Source organism: Notamacropus eugenii, chromosome 4 (assembly GCF_028372415.1).
Source record: "Notamacropus eugenii isolate mMacEug1 chromosome 4, mMacEug1.pri_v2, whole genome shotgun sequence".
Classification (NCBI taxonomy): Eukaryota; Metazoa; Chordata; class Mammalia; order Diprotodontia; family Macropodidae; genus Notamacropus; species Notamacropus eugenii.
The window spans coordinates 60,201,705-60,227,480 of NC_092875.1; the positions used below are offsets into that span (position 1 = coordinate 60,201,705).

At 44.0% G+C, this 25,776-nt stretch overlaps 1 protein-coding gene across 2 annotated transcripts in view; it reads right to left on the bottom strand.

Annotated features, from left to right (window-relative positions):
• Positions 1–25,776, bottom strand: part of CPAMD8 (C3 and PZP like alpha-2-macroglobulin domain containing 8) — a 150,925-nt gene that overhangs the window by 32,999 nt on the left and 92,150 nt on the right. For both annotated transcript variants that reach the window (XM_072601274.1, XM_072601272.1), the window contains exons 28-30: positions 15,812–15,968; positions 14,287–14,361; positions 1,705–1,870 (exon numbers count right to left, since the gene is read on the bottom strand). In XM_072601274.1, the coding sequence (XP_072457375.1) occupies positions 1,705–1,870; positions 14,287–14,361; positions 15,812–15,968 (398 nt within the window). The remainder of the gene's footprint in view (positions 1–1,704; positions 1,871–14,286; positions 14,362–15,811; positions 15,969–25,776) is intronic.

Below are 25,776 nucleotides of genomic sequence, written 5' to 3' on the forward strand. Positions count from 1 at the left end.
AGTAAATTAACATGTCCTCATCAACCTTATAAAATAGATTTATCACTGCCACATCCCCTTATGTTTTCTGTGCCACAGACCTAGAGAAACTTGGCAGAACTGCTGGGCACACACCAGATTCTCTTTGTGGACACATACAGCACAAGCAGCACTGATCCATAAGCACAGATCTGATGGGAAATCCAACTTCACAGTTCTACTGATCCATTGCAGTCATGTGTGGTTTGTCTCCTCTATCCCTTCTATAAGGTTCTACTCTAGCATTCTCGTGAAAGTTGTCTCAAAGGCCAATGGAGAATCCATTCTCGTCCCTATTAATGGAGGTGAGCTCAAAGCAAAGGAGAGAGGCTGGGACCCTTCCTGCATCTACTGTCTACCAGTGCTGCTGTATTACCCTCTCCATTCACCTAGCCTACTGGGCTAACACTAGATCTCAGCTTAGTCTTTGCCTGAGTCGCATCAGAACAACATCCTCACAGTTCCTGGCTGTGAGCTCAAGTAACTAGCAAGGTTTTTAAAGGATAGTTTTAAATATACTGCAGTATTATCCTAGTGCCAAGCATGAAACCAAGCTTGTTCTCATTTGTATCCTTTCAGTATGTCATCAAATAAAGAGACATGGGGTACACAGTCACAGTGATATGGATCACCACTATGGAACAGGCCATGTCCTTGTCTCCTTTGCTGTATCCCACACAGGGCCTTGCTTGATATTTTTGAACAAGCTGGGTACTTTGGCTCTTATCCTAGGAGACTTGGTGAATGAACCGAAAAACCTTGTTATAAGGTCCCCCTATTAAGGAGAAAGCTTGGCATGGGTCCCAAACAGAGCAGAACAGTGAGCTTCCTGTGGAGTCCTTATTCTCAGCCATTGCCTTTAAATGAATTATTCCCAATTCGGAGCTCATTTGGAAAGCCTCACTGGGAAACATGAAGACAATTCCAAGCCCCTTCTTATTCCCCACGTCTTGTTGCTGGGGAGATTTTTAGGTAGAAAAGTTGGGTATGGGAGATAGCACGGTATAGTGGGGAGGGGGCAGGCCTTGCGGTCTTGAAGACCTGGGTGCAACTTGTGTTTCTAGTTTGCGTGACAGTGGGCAAGTCATTTAGTCTCTTAGGGTCCTAGGCAACTACTTAAAATGATAAGCTATAGAACAGCTGCTGTCTATGTAATAAAATGGAGTTTCCATATCAGGAGTTCCCCATGCTGATGAAATTACATCTGTGGGGAGGAAAAACCTTTTAGGTTTTAGAAAGCACCTTTTCCATGATCATTTAATTTAAATATTAATTTAAATTATTTATTTAAGGATCATAACAATCCTATGAGTTACAAAATGGAAGCATCATACTAGCCATCTGACAGATGAGGAAACTGAAGTTCATACTGGGGAAGTGACTTGCCTGGGTAAGTAACGGAGTCAGGCCTTTTGACTCAACACAGAACATTTCCCCCATGCTGGGGGCCTCTCCTTTGGAAAATACTATCATCTCACCACATTACAATGCTCAGGACTTGGTTTAGTAGCTTCCTCCTCCTGGGTCTGAGGTATATATATCATCTGGAGAATGAGGGGACGGCCTGTGCTTTCTAAGGCCCTCTCCAGCTCTAACATGACTACAGGGTTCTACATGTCCATTCAAGCCAGGGTGGGGGTGGGTTGGGGTCACTGGTGGCCCAGTAAGGCCACCCACCCAGATTACCTTGCATGATGGCCAGGCTATTCATCTTCCGAAGCACAGCTGGAGCAGCTGGACTGTGCAGGAGAGTGAGGCAGTAAGCAGTGAGGGCACTGCTATATGGATCTTCTGCTGAGTACAGGTTGGACTCCAAAAAATGTTTTGCTTTACTAATAGCTGCTTTTTCTTCCTAAATTGAGAGAGAGAAAAAATCTTAATAATAACTCTCCTTTACACAGAGCTTCAAGGTTTATCGAGTACTTTCTTCACAACAACTCTGGGAGGTAGGGAGTGCCAGGATGATGATGCCCATTTTCTTTCATTCTTCTTGTTCTACCTATGACATCATCACTGTGGGGAACTCCTTCGTGTGTAAAGTGTCCCCACAATGAAGATCAGCAACTCATCTCTAACTTAAGAGTCTGAAAGAGTTGATCAGGGCACCAAGCGTAACATATAGGGCTTCACTCAGATGGTCCGAGGCAGGGCATGGAGCCATCTTTCTGACTCCAAGATTGGTCCTCATCCCTAGTCTCGAGAGAGGAAGTGATTTGTTCATGATCATGCTGCTACTAAGTAGGAGGAGTGGCAGAAACATGGAACTTACAAATTAGAAAGGACTTCAGAAGCCATCTAGACCAAGCCAGGTTCCCAAGAAGAAGCCCCTCTCTAACATGTCCAACTAACAGCTGCCCAGTCCTGGCTCGAAGGGCTCCTGTGCACATCTGGAGACAACTGCAGTGCCCACTTCCCGAAGGCTTCTCTTCTCCAGGCTAAACATCCTCAGCATGAAGAATCTTGACTCTGAGTCACAAGGATGCTTTGATGGGTTACTCAATGCATATCTTTCATCTCCTCCTTTCGAGACTTCTCCTGTCTTCCTCAGCCTCTTATTAGCACAAACTGTCAGAATTTCTCCTTTGGATCTCAATCACTTATAATCTGTTACTGGTTATGGCTAGGTGGCACAGAGGATAGAGTGCTGGGCCCAGAGTCAGGAAGATTCATCTCCTGGAATTGAAATCTGGCCTCAGACATTCACTAGCTGTGTGAACCTGAGCAAGTCACTTCACCTCTGTTTCCTCATCTGTCAAATGATCTGGAGAAGGAAATGACAAACCGCTGCAGTCTCTTTGCCACGAAAATGGAGTCATGAAGAGATGGACACAACTGAAAACAGCTAAACAACAATAATTCATTATAATTTTTTGTATGTTTCCACACTCCACCTACAAATCGTCATTTAAGCTTCCTGACCTTCTCAGTCCTCTGAAGTCTGGATCCACCTGCCTTTCCCCGTCCCTTCTCTATTTCCTCTTCTTTAAATGGTTTAGGCTCCAGCTAAATTCAAGGAGGATTCATTACCCTTCAGCATCCATGCATTTTTCACCCACATTTCTCCATAGGCAGGTGAATGGTGCAGTGGATAAAGTATTGAACTTAAAAGTCAGAAAGACCTGAATTGAAACCTGGCCTCAGACACTTACTAGCTATGTGATCCCCGGGCAAGTCCCTCTGTTTGTCAGTTTCCCCAACTGGAGAATGGGGATAATAACACCACTTCTCTCCCAAGGTAATTGTAAGAACCAAATGAAATACTTAAAAGCACTTGTCACAGTGCTTGGTGCATGCAGATACTATCTAAATGCTTAGTCCCTCCCCCATGCCTAAAAAGGTCTCCCCTCATGCTCACTGAAATCCTCCTCTTCCTGTAAGGTTCTGGCTTCCTCAAGAAACTGACATCCCTGGGTGGAACTGATTCCTTTCTCCTGGAAATAGCTCAGGTTTGTCTGACTAAAACTCCCATTTAATCATGTTCTCACTTGTTTTATGGTGATTTACTCAGATGGGATAAGCTCTTTGAGGACAGAGACTAAGGCACTTGGTCATCTCCCTCCCACCTCTATATCTTTAGTGTGGAGCAGAGGCCTCTGCAAAGGGAAGACCCTTAATGACAGCTGATCGTCATTACGGTGGAACCTGTCTTATCTAAACTTTGTATGTCCCCCAGCACTTACTAGTGTTCTGCATACAGCTGGAACTTTGTGAATGTTTGTTGAAGGCTTTAATGTTTGTTGGATTGGAATGAACTAGATTATGTGCTCTTTGAGGGCAAGACCACATCATTAGTCATTTTTTTCCAGCCTCTCCCTCCCCCCACAGCCCTGCACATCTGAGATGATAATGGCAATATGGTGATTGATTCCCTGGAGAATTTTAGGAATCCCAGAATTTCAGGGAAGGAAGGGTCTTCAGTGCCTCTCCACAACGAGAATCCTCTCCACTTTATATCCAATTAGTGGTCATCCAGCCTCTGTTTGAAGGCAATCCATTCCCTTTGTGATAGTTTTAATTGTTAGGAAGCTTACATTTTTGCAACTTCTATGCATTTCTCCTATTTCTACCTTCTTGGGCCATGCAAACAGGTCTAGTCTTTCTTTCACGGGAGAAATCTTCAAATTCTTGAAAATGGCTATCAGGTTGGTCCCCATGAGGCTTCTCTTTTCCCCATTTCCTCCAACTGATCCTCACATGGCACGAAGTTGAGAGCTTTCACCATGCTAGTTGATTCCTCTGGACACTCTCTAGCTCATCAATGTCCCTTCTAACCAGTGGAGTTCAGGACTGACACATTATCCAGATGTACTCTGACCAGGGCAGGCACAGAGGGCTGTCACCTATATTTTTCTGAATGCAGCCCAAGATTGCATTAATATAATCAATGATTCAAATTGCGCTTGCAATCTATCAAACAACCAAAAAACTTTTCAGGCAAACTGCTGTGTAATCGTGCCTCTCCCAAATCATAACTGTAAAGTTAAAGAATAAGACCTTTCCATTTATCATTATTGTGTTTTATCAGCATTGCATTCCAATTTAACCTTTTCGGATATTGACTGTCTATTGGTATGTCAGGGATCTTTCCAGTTTGGTGGGATGTACAAATTTCACGGAATATCAGAGTCATAAAGGGGACTTTATGGCCACAGTCCAAACTACACATAAAAAGAATTCTTCTACCCCCTACCTTCCCGGCGGCCACCTGGCCTTTGCTTTATGAGTTCCAATGGAGGGGAACTTACAGTGTCCTTAGGCAACCCATTTTCTTTGGGTTTTTCTTTATAGTTATTGTTAATTTTTCCTTTGCTCTTGAAGAGGACCATGACATCAGGAAGATGATGCCATGACTTGCAAGTGAATTGGATTTGAGTGAAGGAAGGCTGTGCAAAATCAGCAGTCTCTCTCTTCCTCTGGAGCCATCTGGGTCCAGTGGCCAGGTATGGATCAGGACGACTGGAGATGGCCCAGGATGTGGTGGGGGACCTTGGTCTTTTTAAGCTGGGGTTTTTTCCAAGTTCTCACTTTGATTGAGGTAATGCTTATTCAGTCATTAAGGCTAGGTAAGAAATGAGCCAAAGAACGGCCCCTTCAGCCCTTTCACACTGATATTAAGATTAAATTGCCCTCTGTCACTGCCATCCATTACTCCTAGTTCTGTCCTCTGGGGGGTCAATCAGGAGAAGTTTACTCCCTTTTTGGGCAGGTAGGTGGTGCCATAGCACACAGAGCACTGTGCTTGGAGTCAGGAAGTTTCATCTTCCTGAGTTCAATTCCAATCTCAGACACTTACTCACTGTGTGATCCTGGGCAAGTCACTTAATTTGGTTTGCCTTAGTTTCCTCATCTGTAAAATGAACTGGAGAAGGAAATGGCAGACCACTTCAGTATCTTAGTCAAGAAAACTCCAAAGCGGTCACAAAGAGTTGGACACAACTGAAAAATAACTAGATGACACCAATCCCTCTTTCACCTGACAGTCATTTGAGAGTTTTCATGTCATTCCAACTACCCTCCCTCTCACACACACTTTCCACTCCCCATTCTATTGTCTCTTCTCCAGGCTGAACACACTTAGTTCCTTCAGGTGGTCCTCCTATGGTGGCCTGATCACTCCCTCTGGATACTATGCAGTTTGTCAATTTGCATCCTCAAATGTGATGACCCAAACTATACACCACAGGATTGCTCCCAAACAGTGTTTTCATTGCCAAGGAACCTTGTCTTCCTAGTCTTAACCCATGAGAGCCCCTTCATTGCTGGAGACTGCTCCACCTCAAGCAGCTCCCATGTCTGCTGCCATGACTGGTCAGAATGGACATGTTACTTACTGAACTGGCCAGTGGAAGAGGGACGATGGCCCCAGGAGCAGAATTAGGAACAAAAGGCTGAAAGGTACAGAGAGGCAGATTCCAGTTTGATAAAAGGACAAATTTACTAATAATGAAAGTTCTCCAAAATGAAACAGGCCACTAAGGTAGATAGTGAACTCTTTATATACTAAAAGTCTTTTAGAGGAGGCTAGATGGTCACTCATAAGGGATGTAACAGAGAAAATTCATTCTTACCTCTGATCTGGAGTATGCTGGACCTGGGTAGGTGACTTAATCTCTCTTGGCTTCAGTTTCCTCATTTGTAAGATGAAGGAATTGGACTAGATCACCTCTATGATCCTTCCATCTCTAAATCTATGATCCTATGACCCCTGATCTCCTGTCCAACCCCAAGACTCTGTGACTTTGAAGTAAAAATTATTATTCTTTAAAAATAACATTTTGTTGTTTTCCAGTTGTATCATTTTCAATTGTATCTGAGTCTTTGTAATCCAGTTTTGGAGTTTTCTTGGCAGAGATACTGGAGTAGTTAGCCATTTCCTTCTCCAGTTCATTTTACAGATGAAGAAACTGAGGCAAAAAGGGTTAAATGACTTGCCCAGGGTCACTCATATCTGAAAGTTAGTATAGAAAAAAATCAGGAACATTCAATGTACTCAACTTTAGATTTTGTAACATTTTTCAATATGCTCCAACCAAAGAAATATGGTGAGGAAGTAACTTGGTATTAAGAAAGAGAATAAAGAGACTACTGGACATCCTTGCTATGGGAACCCTTGGGCGCCATACTGAGCTATTTAGATGTCCTTACTCACAAGGCTCAGAAACTTTCACCCCTTCCCATGGAATTGTACTTTCTTCTCTGTGAAGGGTTAGGATTCCTGAACTTTCTCTTTGTCTCTGAGACAATCATATGACAGGAGGAAAATAAAGCTTGAAGCCTAGCAGATGGCAGGGCTCTGGAGTGGGGAGGTGAGTCAGGGTCCTTATATCCAAGCCTCCTGTGGGCCAGTTTGGAGAAACATTCTTCTCAGAATCTAGGAGGTCTCTAGAGGCACTAGAATCTCATGGCAGCCATGACAAACTCATAAGGCTGGACAAATGGACAAGCACTGGTTGAACAGAGAGATTAAATTACAAAGTGATTTGGTTTTTCCCCAGTATTCACTGAATGCCTCTTATGCGTTCTGCAGGAGTGATGAAAGACATATAATCCATGGTTTGTAACCTCCAGGAGCTGAATATCTTGTTGAGGACAAGAATTATATGCATACAACTACACACATACGTTCTCTTTGAGTGTAGGGATTGTCTTACTTTTGTATTTGAATCCTCAGGAGAAAGCACAGTGGCTGGCACATAGTAGGAACTTCATAAATGCTTATTGATTGATTACTGACTACATGAAATAACTGGAGGACAATTCAAGACAGTTTAGTCAAAGTCTAGTTTGTATGGTACAGAGTAAGGGGGCCAGACAAGTGGATCAGAGATAGGACCATGATGGTTCAGGTGTTAGGGGATCTGGGTTCTAGTCCCAGATCTGCCTCCAATTAGCGAGGTGGCCTTGTGTAAGTCTAGAGCTTGATTTCCTTATCTTTAAAATGAATTGGTTGAACCTCAGATCACACAGATTTAGAGCTGAAAAGGGAGCTCAGAGGTTGATTATCTAATGCATCTCTCTGATAATGCTGATCAAGAAACTGAGGCCCAGAGAAGAAAGGACTTACTCAATCCTCATTCATTCATACACTCATATATTCATTCATTCAACAGACATTTACTTAGTCACAGAGCCACAAAGACAAATCCTTTTCCCAAGGAGGAAACAATATGTACCCAAATAAGTAAAATCAAGGTATCTTCCAAGCAAATCCAAAGAAATTTCAGGAAAGCAGCCCTGGTGCCAAGGGGATCAGGACAGGCCTTTCATAGGAGGTGGCCTTTGAGCTGGGGATCCTAAGAATAAGTCTGGAGGGGGCCTGAAGACAGTCTGTGGTTTATCTGAATGTAGTAGGTATAGAGGGAGGTTCAGAGTTTGTTCGATTTAGAGCTGGACTTTAGAGATTGTGTAGTACAGCGTAGAATCAAAGAATGTCAGAATGAGAAGGGCCCTTCTTGCTTTATGCTCAGAGAAGGTGAAGTAACTGGTGTCACACTCGATGCCAGGGGCAGTGGGAGAGAAAACACGAGGCCAATGATCATGGCTCTGAGGGCAGGCGGGTCTTGGTGCAGTTTCTAGGGCTGCCTCTGACACAAAGGAGGGCAGAGCAGATGCCAGAGAATAATAAGGTCCTGAGGTCTCTGGGTGGGGGTAGGGGGCGAAGGGGTGACCGCATCCTGCAGTCATGTTTTATGAACTGCGATGACCTTGCCACTCAGGAACGCAGTTCTGATAATTTATAGAAACAATGTAATTGTACTTGATGCAATTTGTTTCCTTTCATTCCTCTGGGGTATGACCTTTACTCGCCCCCCCTTGGCTCGCTTGCAGACAGATCAGCCCTGCCAGTACTTGCTGTGCTGCTGCAGAAATGGGGGCCTCCGCACCAGGCTCTCCCCTTTTGGGACCCGAGCCCCGGGTTGGCACCCAGGTGGGGAGCAGAATCACAAGCTGTGCACAAGACAAGGGGCCCGATGAGCCCTGGAGGCTTAGAAATAAAGGAAACCACATTTGGTCCTTTGCTGTAAAACAGAAAATGTGGCCTGATGCCTCGTAAAGATGTTCATACACAGCGAGAGAGAGAGAGAGAGAGAGAGAGAGAGAGAGAGAGAGAGAGAGAGAGAGAGAGAGAGAGAGAGAGAAACAGAGACAGAGACAGAGAGAGAAACAGAGACAGAGACAGACAGACAGACACACACACACACACACACACACACACACACACACACACACAGAGTGGGGTGGGGCAGGGTACTGAGAAAGAGCTGGAGTTATGGACAGCACCTCTTCTCCCCAAGCGAGGTTGGAGGGGCCGCCTGCACAGCCCAGGCGGGGCAGCCTCTTCAGCATCCAGCCCTCTTCTCCCAGAATCCCAGGACCACAGAGTGGCCTAGCACCTCAGAAGGCATCCAGCCCAGCCCTCCAACCAACATGTCACTGAATGCCTTCCCTCATCCCAGCTGCTTACTACCTCCAAAGGCAGCTAGCTCAATCCACCTTTGAACTGGCTGGATGAAGGAGTTCTTTCTTCTCTGTACTAAGTCACAATCTGCTCATCTACCTTCCCGTCCCCCCAGTAATCCTAATTCTGCTGTCAGCAGCTACATGCAATTGACTGATTCTCTCTTCCACACGAAAACTCTTTAGATGTTTATACAAGTGATCATGAGCGAATGGTCTCCTCCAGGCTAAACAATTCCAGCTCCAGAGGATACTCATATTACCTGGTTTTAAGTCCTCTCACCCCACAGAGGCAGGCCAGTCTCCTCTGGACCCGCTCTAGCTTGTCTCTCCTTTCTGAAAGATGGCACCCAAACTGAATCTCAAACTCTAGATGCGGTGTGTGGAGGGCAGGGCAGAGGACCTGTTGACATACAAAGATACTGAATGTCCTGTCATCCCCCATGCCTAGGATGGCATCTCACTTCCTCTTTGTGGGCTCAGAAAGCACAGCAAACTTATTAGGATCCTTACGCCAGCACTGAGTTGTCTTGGAGATGAGGTGCTTCTTGTCACAAGAGGTCTTACGAGTTGAACACCCTTTGTCAGGGATATGGCTGGAATTCATAAGCTGCAGTTAGACTCGAAGACCTCTGAAGTTCCTTCTAACTCTGAGGTAATCTGATTCTCTTGTCATTCAGTCTTTTTTCAGGCATGTCCAACTCTTTGTGACCCCATTTCAGGTTTTCCTGGAGTATTTTGCCATTTCCTTCTCTAGCTCATTTTACAGATGAGGAAACTGAGTCAAAAAGGGTGAAGTAACTTGCTCAGGGTCACCCAGCTAGTGTCTGAGGCCCCATTTAAATTCAGGAAGATGTGTCTTCCTGACCTCAGGCTCAGGTCTCTATCCATGGTGCCACCTAGCTGCCCCCAATCTGATGCTCTAAATATCCTCTAATTCTCTTACAGTATCCAGTTGTCGAGCCCCTTTCTTTCCTTTCCAGTTTTAGCTCATCAGCTCCCTCCTCCAACTTTCTGATACTTCCCTACCCACTCCCCCACCCCACCCTCCAAAAAACTTGTACTTCTTTTAATGTATTTATCATAGATCCAGCTACATCAGAGTAATTTGGGGAACATATCTCTAAGTTCCTTGAGGGCAAATACTGTGTCTTATTTCACCTTTGTATTTATGTTCTTCAGTGTTAAGGACATAAATGAATACGTCTGCACTTTACTGCATATGCTTCAAATTTTTACTAAAATTTTTTTTTTGTGAATCTGATCTTTTTAATCAGCCCATGTCCATCCAGAGTCCCTGCCATGGTCTGTTGTATGAGCTGGTATTCAAAGGAATGAGGCAGTCATCAGGAGACCACTTATTTTTTAAAATTAAGTGCAAATAATCTTGGGTACCCACACCTAGGGCTGCAGGGGTGGCTGTTTTCCAAGTCCAGACAAAGGGCTCATAGGATCATTGGGCTGTTCCTGAATGTATGTTGTATCTGGAGATATTAAAACTTCATTTGTTCCCTGGGGAGCCTTGAACTACAGTTATCTCTGAGTTGGAAGGGACCTCATCTTGTCTGTCCTCATCTCTCTTCAACGATACGAATAATGCAGCCTGGGTTCTGATGCGAACCATTATCCCTATCCCATATGTAGGCAGCATGGAGGTCCAGACTTGGAGTCATGAAGACCTGAGTTCCAATCTTGCTTCAGGTATTTACTAGTTGTTGACCATGGGTAAATGTTCACTTCATCTCTCTCAGTCTCAGTTCCTTATCTGAAAAATGGGTTGTTGTGGGGATTAAATGAAATAACATATATAAAGTGGTTTGCAGACCTTCAAGTGCTATAGAAAGGCTAGTCAGTTGCACAGATACTTCAATGATGCACTGTACACTTGGATACTTTCACATACAAATGATTTTTTGATGTGAATATGTTCTCTAGTGGTGCAGACTGCAATGGGTCTGCACACTGTCTGGTCCAGTATTTTCTAGGAGGTCCACCTAAAAGTACTGGAAGCTTCCTTTGGGTCTTCTGATATTGCGTGGACAACTGCGTAGCATGCAGGCTGCCCTCGGGATGACTTTAGAGACAGTGACAGTCTATGGTTCCCAGCTGTCCAGCATTACCAGAAGAATGTTGATGTTAAAAAGGAGAGTTTTTGTTATGGGATAGTTTGGGGGTTATTCAAAGCACTACACCATTTCCCCAAGGCAATCCTACTGGATCTTCTCCTCCTCCTCACTTCTGGGCCATCTGTAGTGTCTGTCTAAGATAAGTGGTAGGGTCATCCAGCTAATGGGTCAGCCATCCAGTGTACATTCATCTGAACAACAGGCATTCTCCTGCCATTTGTTTATCCTGTGTGATGACTCAGGACAAACATTTTTTTTTTTTTTGTGATTCCGAAAGGCTGGCTCCAAGTCTCTCCCTTTCATTTAGGAGATTCTTTAATACACTTACTTATAGCACACCCTGGGCTCATCAGTGTCCTGGGGCTTGGTGAAATTGGCACGCCATTCCCAAGCAGGAGGACCTCACTGTCTGTAGGGCATTCGTCTTCCATCCAGACCAAACGCTGAACATTCATCATGACAGTAGCAAATACCTTTGGTGAGCACACATCTCTTTTATTCCTTGCTTCATGTTAAGGACCAGAGGGTTGTTGAACAAAACTATTTCTGCTCTTACATCTTTCAAACACAATATGTCCATAGAAGATACTATGTTGGAAGAGGACATAGTATACAAGTGATTAATAAATGAATAAATGAAACTGAAAAACACACAGATAGAAAACCAAATATTAACAAAGATAGATACACACAAATACTCATGTGCGGACGTGAATAGACACACGCACACACACATGGGAATTCATTCATACATACAGGCACAGATAGACCCTTACTCATATACATGGGTGTATCCATACATACATATTCCTATTTCAGATATTCACAAATGGAAAAACACTGACATCTCCTCATCAATAGGCTTCCCTTTTGACTCTAGGAGGGCAAAGAGAAGCAAAGATCATAACAACTGATCTCCTGGGTTAGAACTCAGGTTCATGCCTTTGAGGACATTATTCTGACTTGGAAGCACAGGAAAGTCTCTGACTTTCATGCCACCAGAGCACTGAGGTTTTATTTTACTTCTGGCCTCTTTTCTTTCTCTCCTAATTGCGGGGATTTCCCTATCTTTCTTCCCTTCTCCTCTCTCTCCATTCCCATATCCACTCCCACAATTTCAACTCTGACCTCTATTAATCAATCAATAAACATTTATTAAGCACCCCCTATATGCCAAGCACTGTGCTAAGCACCAGGGATACAAACAGAGGCTCTCTCCTCTCCAGGAACTTACAATCTAACGGGGGAGACAACTTGCAAATAAACATGTCTAAAGCAAGCTCTATACAGGACAAACAGCAAGTACTGAACAGAGGCCACTAATCCCAAATCTGCAGCCCCAGCCTCGACCTTTCTCCTGAGCTCCAGTCCATGATCGGTGCTTCCTAATCACAATCCAGATGTCCTACTTTCATGTCAAATTTAACATGTCTTTAGTCCAAATCTTTCAGAACTAATTTAATCCCACTTAACTACAACCACCCTAAAGATATTTGAGGACCACAACATGTAGTCTTCCCTCTTCCAACTTGTTACAGCCTTAGTTCCTATGAGTCCCTTCCTAGCAGAGAATGTCATTTTGTACCCCTGTGCCATTTTGGTGGCCCCTCTAGTCAAAGCCCTTGATTAAAATGGCACCTTTCCAGCTCCTTTACTCTGAATAATAATAATAAAAATGATGGCCATGATAAATGACCCTTTTATTTCAACTTAAGGCTTATCAAGTATTTTTCTCATAACAACTTCCTAACAAGCAGCATAAGGATTTATCCTCATTTCAAAGGTGAAGAGGCTGAGGGCTATAGCAGTGGAGGATCGCAAACCGAGGGGAGGAGACCTCACAAGTCATCCAGCCCAAGGCTCTTGTTTGACCCATGCGGAAAGATGAAGTGACTTGCTTACTGTCTCACAGGATGTAAGTGACAGAACAGGCCTTGTCTGAACCTCCGGACCTTTCTCACTTACAGCGCTGCTCACTTCCCAACCATGTCCCAGAGAATTTCAGAGAGGTCATAACAAGGATTAGAGGTCATCGAGCAGAACCTCGGCATTTTGGAGAGGAAGAAAATGAAGCCAAGAGAGGGAAAAGAACCTACTACCACTAATAATAACATAATAAATGATAGGTAATAATAATAGCTGGTATTTATAATAATAGCAAACAATTATATAGCACTTCAAGGTTTGCAAAGCACTTTACAAATATCTCATTTGATCCTCACCACAACCCTGGGAAGTAGATGTTATTAGTATCCCCGTTTTACAGTTGAGGAAACGGAGACAAATAGGATTAAGTGACTTGCCCAGGGTCACACAGCTAGTCAGTGTCTGAGGCTGGATTTGAAGTCAGCCCTCCTAGTCTTCAGGCTCAGGGTTCCATCCGCTGTACCTCCAGCAACCTGAAGCAGAACCACCTGGGTCTTCTGACTCAACCCTGTGCTTGTGTTTCACCGTTCTCTATAGGCTCTCAAAATCCAATGGATTATTCAACTGTTCTTGTCAAAAGAGAACATGAGCATCTCCACAAAGTAGCAGAGCAGTACTAGACCTGGAGTCAGGAAGATATGAGTTCAAATCTAATCGCAGACACTGCCTAACTGTGTGACCCTGGACAAGTCAATTAATTCTGTTTGCCTCCACTTCCTCAACTGTAAAATGGGAATACAAAGACCACCTCCTTCCCAGGGTTGTAGAGAGGATTAAATGAGATAATATTGGTGAGCACAGTGTTGGGCACAGAGTAAGTGCTATATACAAGCTCATTCCCTTTCCTATTATGGGCAAAGGGCCCCCTCCCCCAGGATCTGTTTCCTAGGGGCTCTCTTCTCTACTTGATGACCAGACAGGTATACAGCTAACAATACAGGTATCCATGACTACACAACTCCCCTGGCCTTGGCCCCTATGCCTTCAGCACAGTCCACTGCATGCATGGACAGATGAAACCACTGTGTTTGGGGGCTGAGCACGGATGAATCCAGATTGTATATCCAAGAGTAGCAGTTACCACCTGCCTTTCCCACCCTGATCCCCATCTCTGCACCATAAACATATACTCACACATATTCTCCCTGTTTCTGTCTCCTCTGTGTTGTTCTTTCCCTCCTCTATCTCTTCCACTCTGTCTCTGTGTCTGTCTGTCTCCGCCTCCCCCCCAAAGATGCAGTCCCTCCTTGTCCCTTACCTCAGAAGTTATGCCCGTCTCCAGCAGAGCAGCCACCACATAGGCAGTCAGAGAGATCTTCCCATGGATCCCCCCCTAGGAAACAACACACGATGTAAATGAGTCCAGGTGAGAGGCACAGTCGTTGCCCTGCCCTGTGTCTGCCGCTCTGCATGTCTGAATGAGTATATTTATCACGTAGCAATAGCTGGCATTTCCATAGCATTTTAAGGTGTGTTTTCTTGTTACATGCAATTTAGAGATATAACCTCATTTGATCCTCGCAATGACCCTCTGACATAAGTGCTATTACCCCCATCTTACAGACTGGGGAAACTGAGGCAGACAGAGGTTGTGACTTGTCTAGAGTCGCACAAGTAAAAGTGAGTGAGGAAGGACTCCTCCAGTTCACTATCAAATGCAGTTAGTGCGAGCTGCCTTTGTGTATCTCAACGAAAGCATTCAAAGGGTATTAAGTACTGCTCACATTCAAGGCGCGGGTTATATCAGTCCCTTCCCTCTAGCGAAAGAATTTGTTGTTCTGGGTATGCCTACATATATCTGTATGTGTTAATGTGTATCTGTGTGATTGTGGGTCTTAACATGCTTGTATTTGTCTGTTTCTTTGTGTATATGTGTGCACGAGTGTGTGTGTGTGTGTGTGTGTGTGTGTGTGTGTGTGTTTCAGTTCTAGTTCAGCACTGGTCCCTTGGCCCATCTGTCAGACTGGAGCGAAAGGGATAGGGGCTTTGACTGCAGGGAAGGTGCTGGGACCACGTCCCTCTCTCACCCTTTGCTGCTATGACTGGGTTGGCTGGTGCCCAAGAACATTTCCCAATTCCTTTCTAAAACTTTACTTAGCCTTACTTAGCACCCCACTAGTCATCTGACTAGTAGGGAGATTCCCAACTGGGGGTGCATTAGAGCCAGCCCTAATTGGCCCAAGTTAATGCTTAGATTTTCAGTTAGAACATACGTGCCTCAGAAATGGGCAGTTTCTACAAATTAGGGATTGCTTTAGTGTATGGTTGCTTGTCTAAACTTAAGAAAACTTAATGCAGGCTAAACTAAAAAGTATGAATGCACACAGTGCTCCCGCAGTCTGGTTATTAAACACTGACTAGCATGCCCCTGTGTGACCTAACAGGAGGGCAGGAGAAGACTGCACCAGGAAAAGAAGTCAGCACCAGCCTGTGGGCCTGATGACTTGAGGACGATGATGATGATCACAGTGCTTTAAGGTCTGCAAAGTGCTGTCCATCCATTATCTCATTTGAGGCTCATAGTACCACCAACTTTGGCATCACAGTTTCAGGGGATATCGAAGGAAGGGCTTGGATTTGCCACTAATATTCCCAAGAACAGTCAAAGAGTCTCAGATTGTCAGAGTTGGAAGGGACTTTAGGCCCTGGGCAAGTCACTTAACAACAGTTTTCATCCCAACATGAGGACAACGCCCTTGACTACCTACATCAGAGGGTTGTCATGGTGCTTAATAAATGCTTGCTGATTTGACTCGCTGACTTCAGAGTGCTCTGCTGCTTACCTGGATGTCTTTGTTCAATATTCTTCCCATAGCAGGAAAGGAGCCATCTTCCTTCTGATGCTGAATGATCCAGTCCTTGGCAGACACCAGCTCCTTAGGATCAATGAAAATAAACCCCCGTGACTGGGCAAAGGACTTCAGGACAAAAGCTGTTAGCCTAAAGCACATCAAATGCAGATGATTCAATACAGGTGCCCACAGAGAACCAAATAATCAACCAACATTTATCAAATGCCTACTATATGTTCTAGGGATACAAAAACAAAACAAAAACCCATAACTCCTGCCTTCCAAGAGCTTACGGCCCATCCCCTGGAAGGGGTTGTGCACGTGATGATTTATGCAGGTGTAGGCTGGCCTTCTCTGGGTGTGGGGGCGTCCTTCGGGGCCTTGAGAGCATGCCCTGTTCTATTTAACAGAGAGCCCTCTGTGTCCCCCTACCACGTGGCGGGGATAGCTGCCTTTGATTGGCTACCTGCATCTTTAAAATTGGCAAAGCTGAAACTCTCCCTCTCTCTTCTGCCATCATTTCAGCTTTTTTCTCTTTAGTAGCTCTCATCTGCTGAGCCCAGAGAGATCACCATGAACAGAACGGGTGAGAGGTGGAGGCAAGTGCTTCCCTTGGTCCCCTTCTTTTATCCCAGCTCCAAGAAATGGGCCTGGGGGTGCTTGTTTCTGTTCTGTGTTGTTTGTTACTCTTGGGTTCAGGTGCCAGAAGTGATCCCCATGAGACCTGGTGGTTCAAGATATGGACCCCTGAAGCCAGGATTGAAGACAGGATGGTGCAGCCAGCTAGCCTGGCATGGAAGCCCTGAGGAGACAGGGTACCTAGGATTCAAGCCTAGGGGCTGGGGGTAGGGGTATTGGGACCTTGTGCAATAGCAGTGGAACTAAACTGTGAACTTAATCTGTCTTCTCCTTTCCATGTGGTGGGGCATAAGTTTGTATATTTGTGGTTGTACTTTTGAAGTAAATATTCCCTTTTTAAAAGCTCTGGTGTTACACACATCTACATACAGACACATATATGTAGGTATGATAAATACAAGGTAAATGTAAGGGAAAAAACTAGTAGCTAGAAGGATCAGGAAAGGACCTATGTAGAAAGTGCCATTTGAACAGAGTTTTGAAGGAAAAAAGGGATTCTAAAAAGGTAGACTACGGTAGGAATGTGTTATAACCATGGGAGAGTCAGTTCGAAGACAAAGATTGGATATGGAGCTTCATGTGTCAAGAATAGCAGAACTGTGGAGTGTGGGAAGGGGAATGATAAGTGATAAGTTTACCAAGGAGGATTGAGACCAGATGACAAAGGGATTTAAAACAGAACAGAGGCTGTAGAGAGCCACTAGGTAATTGCACAGGGGAGTGAAATGGTCAGCCTCCACTTTAGGAAAATCCTTTTGGCCCTGGATGGATTGGAGAGGGAGGGGAGACCCTTCAAATAACCAACTGAAAATCATGCGTTTGGTGCCTATTATGTGCCAGGCACTAGGGATATGAAACAAAATTTGAAATAATCCTTGTCTTCCAGAAGTTTTCAATCTAGAATGCTCATGTGTAGACACATCCAAAGGACACTTAAGGTCATTGGGGGGGGGGGGGCGCATTAGCAGCAGAGGGTATCAGGAAAGGACTCAGGTTGTGCTTGAATTTAGCCTTGAAGGAAATCAGGGTTTCTGAGAGATGGACAGAGATTCCAAAGAAGTGGAACAAGCAGTACAAAGACACAAAGACAAAAGAGAAAGTGTGGTCTGTAAGGAATAGAAAAAGGTCACTGAGCTACAGGGCAGGCTACTGACGAGTCCAGGCCAGAAGTGATAAAGGCCTGAGCTGAGAATGGTAGCCAAGGGAGTAGAGAGTGGATTCATGGAGATAGAAATAACAAGATTTGGCAACTGAATAGATATATGGGATGATTTCAAATAAAAAAGCAGGTTTTGAACCTTGGTGACTACAAGGATGGTGGATCCCTCAACAGAAATAGGGAAATTTGGAAGAGGGCTTGAGAAGGGAGAAAATTAAGATGAATTATGGATAGGTTGAGCTTGAGATGACTATGAGGCATCCAGTTTGGAATATCCAATAAATAGCCGGTGTTGCTAGGACTGGATCTATAGGGCCAGGAGTTATTTGCATGGAGATGATAATTAAACCAATGGGAGTTAATGAGGTAACCAAAAGAAAGATGGTAGAGAGAAAAGAGAAGGCCTAGCAGAGAAAACACTCAGTATACTATGAGTTTTCAAAAGACAACAAGGCTAGATGGATCTGCCGGGAATGTTGAAGGAATTCCTATGATGGATGAAGTAGGGATGGTTGAACTAGACAATGTCTCAAGAGCTTGTCTAACTCATAGAATCAGAATGTCAGAAGTGCATGAGTTCTAAGAACATAAACATAGAATATCAGAGCTGAGAAGGATCACAGAAAAAAGAACACAGAATATCAGGGCCAAAAAGACTCTTAGAGAATCAGCCCCTTCGTTTTCCAGATGAGAAAACAGAAAGTCAAGGACAGAAAATGACTTGACCATGGTCACCCATAAATTGTGGCAGGGCCAGGCCTCCTTCAGCTCTCTTTCCATTATACCCGGATGCCCCTCAAGGGATGGTTTGTCCTTTACTTACAAGGAAAATCTTCCATTTACAGATATTATAGACCTTTTAAAAAATAAACTTTTACAATTCATTTTTTTTTACAGTTCATTCATGTGAGAATCACACACACACACACACACACACACACACACACACATTCTGGAGATAATATAGTCTCATTGTTCCCAAGGTTTCTCAGTTGGGTCTTGGGGAGTTTGGCTCAGGTTCCAGGACTACAGTTGTTTCCTCTGGAAAATCCCTTGGGGATCTTTGGCATCATTAAACAAAGAATTTATTGGGGGGACCTGCAGATTGTCACGTTTCCCTGTCCCTCATGGACTCCCTTTTCTTTTGCTGAGGTAGCTAGCTAGAGCAGAGATCAGGATACTAGAACTAGAGTCAGGAAGATCTCAACTCAGATCTCACGATGACTGTGGGCAAGTCCCTGAACCTCTTTTCGCCTCAGTTTCCTCATCTATAAAATGGGGATGATAAGAGTGCCTATCTCCCTGCGTTGTCATGAGCATAAAATGAGACAATATATATAAAACGCTTTGTAAACCTTTAAATGCTACAGAAATGCTAGTCGTTTCTTTTATCATTATCACTATCACTATGAAAGGTTTGACTTTCATAATAATACACTTCTATCCAACTGAAAGTTTACAAAGTGCTCTTCTTACAATAATCCTGTGAGAGAGAGGGTACAGGGATAATTATGTCCATTTTACTGATCTGGAAACTAAAACACAGTATGATAGAGTCACTTGCTCATGGCTCGTCAGTTAAAGCTGGCTGGGATTCAAACCCAGGTCCTTTGGCTCCTCTGTCCCATAACACCATGTAGCCAGCTTTCTATGTGTGTGCATGTGTGCACATTGTGCCGTATAGGAAAGAGAAATATCATGTGAAGTAATTTCTCTCCAATTTAATATGTGGGGAACAAAAATTCAGCCCTTCCAGTGCCAGTGACCTTCCCTCTCCCAGCCCACATGGTGTTCTGTGGCTCTCGACTGCATTTATCATGTAATATTGTGTATTCCAGCCAACTGTGTGGGTGTCTTATCCCCAACTGGACTGCTGATGAGAACTGGGGCTGTGTCTTATCTAAATGTGATATTTTCCTCAGGATAGAGTCCTGGACTCAGTACACAGTCATTATTTAGTAAATGCTCCTTGTTAAAATGTGTATTTGCCGTTAGGTGGTTTTTTCCTAACTTTTTTTCCAGGGGATGTATTTTGTAGTGAGAATCTGTTGGGTGTCTGTTGGGATATATCAAAACAGATCATATGAAAAAAATTTTTAAATAAAATCAAAGGGCTAAAACAGAAAAAATTGAGCTACTTAAAAAAACTTTGTTCATCTAAAAAAAAAAAACCTTCAGAAAACTAATTAACTGTGTTCAACCACAGAAAGAAATGTCCTTACATCTCCTGATCTCTAGTCTCTCGATGTCAAGATACTGAAGTCACAAACCAAGGAAATGGAGCCTCTTTGCAGCAAGGGAGAGCTCTGGCCTGTTTTCTGCTGTTGACTTATCGGGTTTATCCATCCCCCGAGGAGAGGAGGGTGGGAAGCACCCTGCCTGGCAAAGCATTTTTTAAGTGTTAAGTAATTGTATATCACAAGATTTCATATCTAGGGATTGAGCAGTGCCAGATCTTCAATCACAAGGAAAGTTCATTATATCAAAAAGGGATGTAGCCATGTCATAAAAGTAAGTTCCCTCCAAAATGAATTCTGACTCAGAGAAAATAGCACAACTGAAAAACTAAGCAACAGTGGGGGAAAAACAAGGCCCAAGGCCTCGGCTGTTAAGGGGCTCCACCAAGTGTGGAGGCGTCAAATCCCACCCTGAGCAGAACAGATGGGCCTCCTATTAATGGAGCATTTGGCCTTGAGGAGTATGTGTAGACTGGAGCCAAATGTTCATTTGGCTTTGGTTGGTCAAGCAATTACTCACTCGCATGTGGCAAGGAGGATTAGATGTGATTTATACTACTATGTCCATCTTCTCCTGCACATTTTGAATCTTGTCATGATTCCTAGAGGAACTCATATTCTATGAGACTCAGTTGCCTCATCTGTAAAATGGGAATAACCCTGGCTACTTACCTCACAGGGTTGAGATAATACAGGTAATTAATAGCATTTAGGGGATTCATGCTTGATTGGGGGTTGCATTGGGTGATCTCTGGGATTTCTTCCACCCCAGAGGTTCTATGATTTTACAAGGCTGCACAAGGGAGTAGGGGTCATGAAGCTGGGTCCAAGTTATAGGGCATGAGCAATATCTTGATTTGCCAAATTTTGGGCAAGAAGACAAGAGTCCAGTATCTTTAAGAAGCCTAACGACAATAATGAGCTAGATTAAAAGCCTTGATTGGCAATCAGACTATTAAGTGAGGGCATCTCCTCCAACACACTGCCCCTCCTGCCATCCCCACTTTCCTGGGCTCCTTCCCTGCTTTCTACAAACATATCCCGGTATCCCCTATCTTTAAAACTCCAACCCCGCTATCACTGTCCTATGTCTCTTCTGCCCTTTGTGGCCAAACTCCTAGAAAAGGCTATCTACAATAGGTGGGTGCCTCCACTTTCTCTCTTCTCCTTCCCTTCTCAGCCCTCTGTAACCTAGCTTCCAGACTCCTCATTCCATTGAAACAGCTCTCTCCACAGTTAGTAATGATCTCTTAGTTGCCAGATCCAAAGGCCTTTTCTCAGTCTTCATTCTCCTTGATCTTTCTGCAGCCTTTGGCAATGTTGATTACTCACTTCTCTCTAGGTTTTCAAGACACTGCACTCCCTTGGTTCTCCTCCTACATCTCTGACCACTCCTCCTCTGTCTCCTTTGCTTGATCCTCCTCCAGATCATACCCTCTAACCACAGGTGCCCCTCGGGGCTCAGTCCTGGACTCTCTTTTCTCTCTCTATTCTGTCACATGGTGATTCCATCAGCCCCCAGGAATTTAATCACCATCTCTATGTCGATGACTCTTGAAACTCCCCATCCTGCCCAGACCTGTGGCTCACCTCTAATCTCGCATCTCCAATTGGCTTTCTGATGGCTTGAATTGGGTGTCCAACAGACACTTTACATTCAACATGTCTAAAACATAACTCATTATTTTCCCCTCAACTCCCCTTCTTTTAAATTCCTTATTACAGTCAAAGGCAACACCATCCTCCCCGTTCCCCAGGCTTGCAACCTAGAAGTCATCCTGAACCCCTTATTATATCTCACCCCCATATCCAATCTGTTGCAAAAGTCCATTCATTTTGCTTTTGCAATATCTCTCAAAAACCCTCCCTTCTCTCCTCTGATATTGCCTGCAACCTATATTTATTAAATGTCTACTCTGTGCTAGGCACTGTGCTGAGAAAGGAACTCACAGGTTAATGGGGGAGACGATATGCTAATAGTCACGTGTGGACAAGCTACATATAGCATAAATTGGAGATGATCAAAAGAAGGAAGGCATTGGTGTTTAGGGAGAGCCTCCTGATCTCTCTGACCTACACGACCGTCTCTCTGAGCCTCAATTTTGTCACTAAAAAATAGGGCTAATGATAACTTGTATGATCCACATCACTGTGAAGAAAGTGCTTTGTAAAAGCCACACAGAAATATAAATTAGTACCATTTCTATGATTATTCTATGGCCCTTCATGGTTCAGAGGGTATGTTCTCACCACAACCCTATGAGGCAGGTAAAGCATTCTCATTATTGTTCCTATTTTACACAGGGGGAAACAGAGGCCCAGGGATTCTAAGTATCTTGTTAAGGTCATACAATTACTATTAAACCACAGAGCCAGGATCTGCTCAAGGAAAGCATGCTTTCCATGGCACTCTAGGGACATGTAGATTGCACACTGGAAAGATGCCCACTCACAGTGTAAGTCCCTATAGTTCACCCTATTAAAAATCCCTGACTTTTCATTCTTTCCTCTCACACTCCCACACTCCAGCCCTGTGGAAAGTCACCAGATGCACTGACCTACAGTGAGCTTATGTTCAAAGTGGACACTGAAGTCACCATAAAAATGCCCTTCAATTTTTGCATTTTCCCCCCTCACTGCCACTGCCCAAAATTACCTGCCATGATGCCAGTTTCTTGAACTCATATGGTTCAATGGCCTGCTAATCTCTGCATCACCGGAGTTGGTGTCAACCCCTTTGAATAGTTAATGACCTCCACCCCAACCTCTAGCCCTCTGGGAACCTTTTCGAGCCTCAACATTCAGCCACCAGCACCACTCCCAGTAACATTCCACAAGTACGGGGCACACCACTTCTGAAAGATTGTGGACTTCTAGTCTCTCTCTCCCCCTCTCGATATCATGATGTGCTTTTGCTGCATCAATCCCAGAGCCTTCTGCTGCAGTTTTAATTATGTCCCTTCTCAATGGAAATGGAAAACAGCTTTTGCTGATGTGGCAACTCAAGTGACCTGGAGTAGAGGAAAATGGGCCGGGTCAGCTGTCTTCAAGTACTTGAAAGTTGTTATGTATGAGAGGTATATACTTGCTCTCCCTGGGCCTAGAACATAGGTATTGGAGCCACGGGAGAAAGTTACAAAGGCAGATTCCAGATCAACATCAAGAAAAACTAGTTAACACTTTGAGCTTTCCAAAAGTAAAATGAGTCATCTCATAAAGCAGTGAGTTACCAGTTACCAGGGGCCTCCAAGCAGAGGTCAAATAACTATTTGTCATAGAGGGGCCTCCTACCCAGGTATGGGTCACACCTGAGTGTGACTTTTCTAAATCTGAGATTCTTTGATTGTGTGTCAACAATCCTTGGCCTAATGGGTACTGCAGGTTAAATGTAGCCAGCAGGGAGAATAGACTATATTGTACTGAGAAGACGTAGTCATGGGCTAATTCTGGCCCTGAATGTTTGTTTCCACAGAGGTGGAAAAGAATTGGTATGTAAACATGGCAACATCCCCAAATCTAACATGCACCTCTAAATACACAAAGACTTCCTGAGCTCTTTAGGCCACTGGCCCAAACATCAGCAATCCTGAATTTCAGGCCAGGCTGTGCTACTGACTTCCTGGGATATTAGGCTGTCTTTTTAACCTGCCTGGGCCTCAATTTCCTCATATTTAAAATGGAAATAATCTCAAGGGGTGACAAAGAGTCAGCCACGACTGAAACAACAAATTAGGATGTTATTTTCTGACTTCCAGCCTAACTTTGCTTTTTTGCAATTTTCACTGTTTCTGGATCTGTCTTCTGGGGCCAAACAAAGCAAATGCAATCTTTCCACAGGACAACACTTGGGATCACAGAATCATACATTTAGAGCTAGAAGGGACCTTGGAAGTTACCAAGTCCAACCCTCTTATTTTACAGATGAGGAAACTGAGGCTAAGAGAAGTTAACTGACTGCCCAGTGTCATATAACTAGTAACCGAGTTAGGTTAGAGCTCTCGTTGTCCAGTGTGTTAGCATCCTCCCAACTTTGTGGCAACTGCAAATCTGATTGGCCTAGAACCTATGCCTTTAACCAAGTCACTGATAAAAATGTTAAACAGCACAGGGTCAAGTACAGATTCCTGGGGCACTCTGCTAAAGACCTTTACCTACGCTGACATTGCATCATTAATGATCACGAGAGTACCACGGCTCTAGGCACTCAACTTCCCTGCTTTGGTGTTATCTTGGACTCCTCACTCTTATCCTACTTGTCTAACCAGTAGTTGTTGAGTCTTGTTACTTCTATCCTTACAATGGCTCTTGCATCCATCCCCTTCTCTTCACTCACACTACTGGCTTGGATCTCCTAATTGGTTTCCCTGCCTTAAGTTTCTTTTCACTCCAACTTTCTCCACAAGTGGAAGACAGTAAGGTCCTTGAGGGCAGAGATGGTTTCACTTTTTTTTTTTTTTGCTACATACAGAACCTGTCACAGTGCTTGGCATATGAGTGACTGATACTCCAAGTCTAGTTATTCAACCAGTTCAGAAGTCATCTAATTGCATTACCCTCTAGTCCGACTCTCCCCAACTTTCCCAAAAGAATACGATTAGATACTTTATTAAATGCCTCACTAAAATGTTTAATAATCCTCTTTACAAAAAAGAAATAAAGTTAGTTATGCATGACCTATTTTTGATGAATCCACACTGGCTTTCTGTAATTATCACTTCAGTAGCTTAAAAGAAACATGAGATGTGCAAATTTAGAGCTTTCTCCACTCCAAATGTTCGTATAGACTTGGTGCCAGAGCTGTGGTAGAGCCTTCTGAACTCATATAGATCTGATCAGCCTCAGTCAGACACACTGTATCTTGATCCCAATGTAGTGATGCCATTTAGGGCCTCTTTGAGAATGAAGGACAACAACCAACCAAGCAATTATCACTTCACAGAACAACAGGATCCTGGAATCTGAGAACTGGAAGGGACCTGAGTAGCCCTCTTGTAGCAGGTGCATCTGAAAGGAAGCCCCACTAGGAGATACCTGACCAGGGCTCACGCTCAACGCCCTCTAAGCAGGATGAGCACCCATTGCTCTAGGAGGCCTGTTCAGCTTCTGGATGGCTCTCATGGTCAGAAAATGTTTCCTGACATCAAGATTAAATTGTTGTTTTTGTAACTTCCATTGACTGATCTTTGTTCATTGACCAGTGACTTAACAATCTGTTCTGGAATATTCCTAGGAATTGAAGTCAAACTCACTGGTCTCTCTTTTTGTATCTTATCCTTTTTTTGAATATCCGGACTTGCCCTCACTGGCTCCTGCAGTATCTCCATCATCATCCACAGTCCTTCATCTATCACTGACAGTGATATGGAACCCATATCCATCAGGTTTTGAGGATATGGCTCATCTGGACCTGGCAGCTTGAAATGAGTAAGGACAGCTATGGACTATCACCCTACTTCCTGGTTTGTCAGGGATATCCACTCCTCTTAGCCATGTCTATTTGATTACTTCTAATGCAAAGGTCCTTTAGCTCGACAAAAAAACCCAAAAAACCCCAAGCAACCAAGAGCTGAGAAGCTCTGACTTCTCTCTGCTGGCAGTTAATATGGCACCACTCCCCCCTTATTTGATCCTCTTTTCCCAATATGGTTTTTAAAAAAATAAAATAAAGCCCTCTGACTGTCCTTGCTATCCTCCAGTCTTTCTGAGTATAATGGAGGGCATTCAACACTTTTACCTCCAATCAACAGACATAAGTTGTTTTTCAATGAGTAAACAAGATTGACCAAACCCTGTGATTCCTTTATCAGGTGAAAATTCTTTAGTTGGGTCAAAAGGGGAGCAGTAATTGGCTAACTGAGCAAGCTACTTAGGTGGGGAAACTGAGCAATAGCTGGTCCAGTGGTGGGTTAGTCTAGGGGCAG